Source organism: Emys orbicularis, chromosome 1, assembly GCF_028017835.1.
Source record: "Emys orbicularis isolate rEmyOrb1 chromosome 1, rEmyOrb1.hap1, whole genome shotgun sequence".
Lineage (NCBI taxonomy): Eukaryota > Metazoa > Chordata > Testudines > Emydidae > Emys > Emys orbicularis.
The window spans coordinates 371,245,819-371,249,716 of NC_088683.1; the positions used below are offsets into that span (position 1 = coordinate 371,245,819).

At 43.1% G+C, this 3,898-nt stretch overlaps 1 protein-coding gene across 1 annotated transcript; it reads right to left on the bottom strand.

Annotated features, from left to right (window-relative positions):
• Nucleotides 1–263: 263 nt before the first annotated feature.
• Nucleotides 264–2,357, bottom strand: LOC135873979 (olfactory receptor 52M1-like). Its single transcript, XM_065398624.1, has 2 exons — nt 1,371–2,357; nt 264–323 (listed from the first exon to the last, which is right to left on the bottom strand). The coding sequence occupies exons 1-2, from the start codon at nt 2,355–2,357 to the stop codon at nt 264–266; spliced, it is 1,047 nt and encodes a 348-aa protein (XP_065254696.1).
• Nucleotides 2,358–3,898: the final 1,541 nt, after the last annotated feature.

Consider the following 3,898-nt stretch of genomic DNA (forward strand, 5'->3'; position numbering starts at 1 on the left):
CACCAATTCTCAGCTTCTGGCAAACAGAGTTTGGGACATCACCCCTGCCCATCCTGGCATATAGTCATTGATGGACCTATCTTTCATGTATTTATCTAGTACTTTTTTGAACACAGTTATTGTATTGGCCTTCAGAACATCCTCTGGCAAGGAGTTCCAGAGGTTAACCCTGAATTGTGTGAATAATTCCTTTCCTTTGTTTTAAACCAGCGGCCAATTAATTCCATTAATATATAAAAATACAAAAAAAAATCGTATTGCCTCTAGATAAACCCATTGTACACCAACACGTTGAATATTGCATGCATATCTGGTAGCCCAACCTGAAAAAAGGTATATTAGAATTGGAAAAGTTACAGAAAAGGGCAATAAAAATTATTAGGAGTATGGAACAGCGTCCGAAAGAGGAGAGATTAAAAAGACTGTGTATCTTCTGCTTGGAAAAGAGATGACTGGTGGTAATATGAGAGAGATCTATAAAATTATGAAGGGGGGGGGAATTGAATAAGGAAATGTTATTTATGCTTTCAAATAAGACAACAGTCAACCGATGGAACTACTTGCCAGAGGATGTAGTGAGAACCAAGACTATAAAGGGTTTCTAAAAATAACTAGATAAGTTCATGGAGGATAGGTCAATCAGTGCCTATTACCCAGGATGGACAGGGATGGTGTCCCTCGCCTGTGTTTACCAGAAGCTGAGAGTGGGTGACAGGGCAGGAATCACTTGATGATTACCTGTTCTGTTCATTCAGCAAGTGACTAGGAGAGGGGAGGGGAGGAGAGGAGAGGAGCAAGCGTCAGGGAGGTCTTGCAGGGAAGAGGTAGAGCAGGGATGGGGCCTTCGTGGAAGGAGTGGCAAAGGGGGGGGGCTTGGGGGTCCAGTTACAAGTAATAAGAATGGTGGCTACTGAATGGGTTGTACATAGACCGATTCCCCAGTTTGTCACACTGACACAGCACAGTAAGGTAAGGAAAGAGTTTAGTGTCTCTTTGACTGTCCAGTAAGTGATTCAAGTAACAGGGAACAGCATGATGTCATCAGCCAGCTTTTTGCAGAGCTTTTAATAGGCAGCAGGTTTAAAACAAATAAAAGGAAGTATTTCTTCACACAATGCATAGTCAACCTTTGGAACTCATGCCAGAGGACGAAGGCCAAGACTATAAAAGTTTTCAAAAAAGAACTAGATAAATTCATGGAGGATACGTCCATCATCGGCTATTAGCCAGGATGGGCAGTGATGGTGTCCCTAGCCTTTTTTTGCCAGAAGCTGGGAATGGGCGACAGGGGATCGATCACTTGATGATGCCCTGTTCTGTTCATTCCCTCTGGGGCACCTGGCACTGGCCACTGTCGGAAGACAGGATACTGGGCTAGATGGACCTTTGGTCTGACACAGTATGGCCATTCTTCTGTTCTTATGAGTAAATAGCCAGAGCAACCTGTCCCAGATCTGTTTGATCCTCATCCCATAGATGATGGGGTGTACCAAAGGGGGCACAAGGACGTGCACATTGGCAATGAAAACAAGAAAATGTAGGGGCACTTTGTCGCCAAACCGGTGTGTAAGGGAGGAGAAGAGATCTGGTATGTAACTGACTAAGATGGCACAGAGGTGGGAGCCACAGGTCCCAAATGTCTTGAGCCGGGCGTCCTTTGTGGGCAGGCTGAAGATGACCCTGAGGATCTGGATATAGGACAGAGCAATAAAAAACACATCCATACTGGGCACAAAGAATGTCACAGAAAGGCTGTAGTAACTACTGGCACGGATGTCGGCGCAGGCCAGATTCACCACAGAGATGTGCTTGCAGTATGTGTGGGGGATGATGTTGGTCTTGCAATACAGCCACCGACTCGCCAGCAAGGGATATGGCAGTACAAGTAAACAGCCACGCAGCACCACGGCCAGGCCAATCTTCGCCACCATGCAGTTCGTCAGGATGGTGGAATGTCTCAGGGGATCACAGATGGCCACATAGCGATCAAAAGCCATGGCCACGAAGATCCCAGATTCCATCACCGAGAAGCAGTGAATGAAGTACATCTGAGTGAGGCAGGCATTGAAATCGATCTCCCTGGAATTGAACCAGAAGATGCTCAGCATTTTGGGCAGGGTGGATGTGGACAGGACCAGGTCGCTGATGGCCAGCATGCAGAGGAAATAGTACATGGGCTCATGGAGGTTCGGTTCCATCTTCACGATGAACAGGATGGTGAAGTTCCCCAAGACTGCTATGCCGTACATGGTGCAGAAGGGGATGGAGATCCAGACATGGGTAGCCTCCAGGCCAGGAATGCCCAGCAGGATGAAGGTAGAAGGGTTGGTGAAATTGGTTGTGTTTAAATCTGACATGGAGTAGGGGAGAAGGTGTCCAGTTCTGAGGCGGAATAGAGTCTCTTGCTTGTACCTTACGTTCCCCTGACTTCCTGTATGTGCCCAGGGTCTAGAATGATGGTTGCAGTACAAATGCCTGGATGAAGAGACAATGTTAATACGAGAAACTACATGCACTACTGGAGGCTGTTCTCATGGGTAAAGCAGATTGGTGGCTCTTCACACACTGAAAAATGACATTTTCATTATTCAGATAAATGAATTATGAACACCTGACCCAACTAATGCCAATTCAATATTTTATGATTCTCCGTGAGTCAATAATTCCTACCTCTCAGGGTTGGAATACCTTTAGAGTCACCATCAGGAAAGAGGAGTGTGGATACTGATTATCCATCATTGTTCCTTAATGTAATTAAACCCAGGCTACAGAATCCAAGACGTTGGGAGTTCCCAATTCATCTTGTTGATCAAAATCTGAAAGTGGAAAAAAACCAAATCTTTGGCGAGACATGTGCCGGGGTAAACGTCCCATCTAGAACATACCTCAGGGAAAAGACCTGGGTGTCATTTGTACCAGCTCAAGTGAAATACCTGCTCAATCACAGCAGTGGGCAAAAGAAACACAATTTTCAGATGCCAAAGGAATGGGATAGAGAATAACCTGCTCTGGATATCTGCTCAGTTTTAGTCACTTGGTCTCTATAAAGAATATAGCAAACATAAAGGGGATTTCCGAGACAGGCAATAACAATGGGGAAGCTGCCATATGCGGACAGACTGAAAAGTCTGGGCCTGTTTAGTTTGGAGAAGAGATGAACAAGGGGGCATATGTCAGAGGAGAGGGAAATAAGGAATGGAACTGATTACATTCAAATGGACAAAAAGAGAGGAGTTCCCAACCAATACTATCTATAGACACTTAGTGCTTCAAAATCTCTAGTTCTCCAAAGTTGAGGAAAACTATCAGCAAAACTGATTGCGAGGAAAAATTTAGACACAAAAAAATGGAATGTAAATTGGGAGTTCTTTAAGAAGAGATTATTAGATAGCGAAAAAGTCACAATTCCACAGTCAAGAAAGTGGACAACTTTTGCTAAAAACTCAGTTCAGTTGCAAAGAGAGTAGAAATTATGGGCGAGGGGAAGCTATATATAACAAATGGGAGAAAGGGAAAATAGATAGCCAGCAATATAATTTGGAAGTTATGAAAATTGATATGGGATGTTAAAGACATCAGGGAAAAATCCATGGTTGGCAGAGCTAAGGATCACATCAAGGAGGTTATTAATTATATTAAAAGCAAAAGGAATCCTAGACAAGTTTTAGAATAATTCCTGTGTTAAATGTAAACTATTAAAAAAATTAAGGTAAAGATTAAAAAAAAATATTTGAAAAGATTAGGAAACAATGGAAAAGCTGGTATGGGATTAGTTCAAGAAAAAGTTCTTGGAATATAAGTAATGCCAGTCAATAACAAGGTTTATGCAAAACTGGTTTTGTCAGATAAACCTGATTTCATCCTTTTTTTAGAATAAATGTTTGGCTGATCAAAGGAA

Excerpts from the sequence above, each read along its gene's own strand:
- LOC135873979 (XM_065398624.1), bottom strand. The coding sequence starts at position 2,357 with ATGTCAGATTTAAACACAACCAATTTCACCAACCCTTCTACCTTCATC. Across the intron at positions 324-1,370 it reads CCAAAGGTCCATCTAGCCCA|GTTGGGCTACCAGATATGCA; the intron begins GTATCCTGTCTT and ends ACCTTTTTTCAG.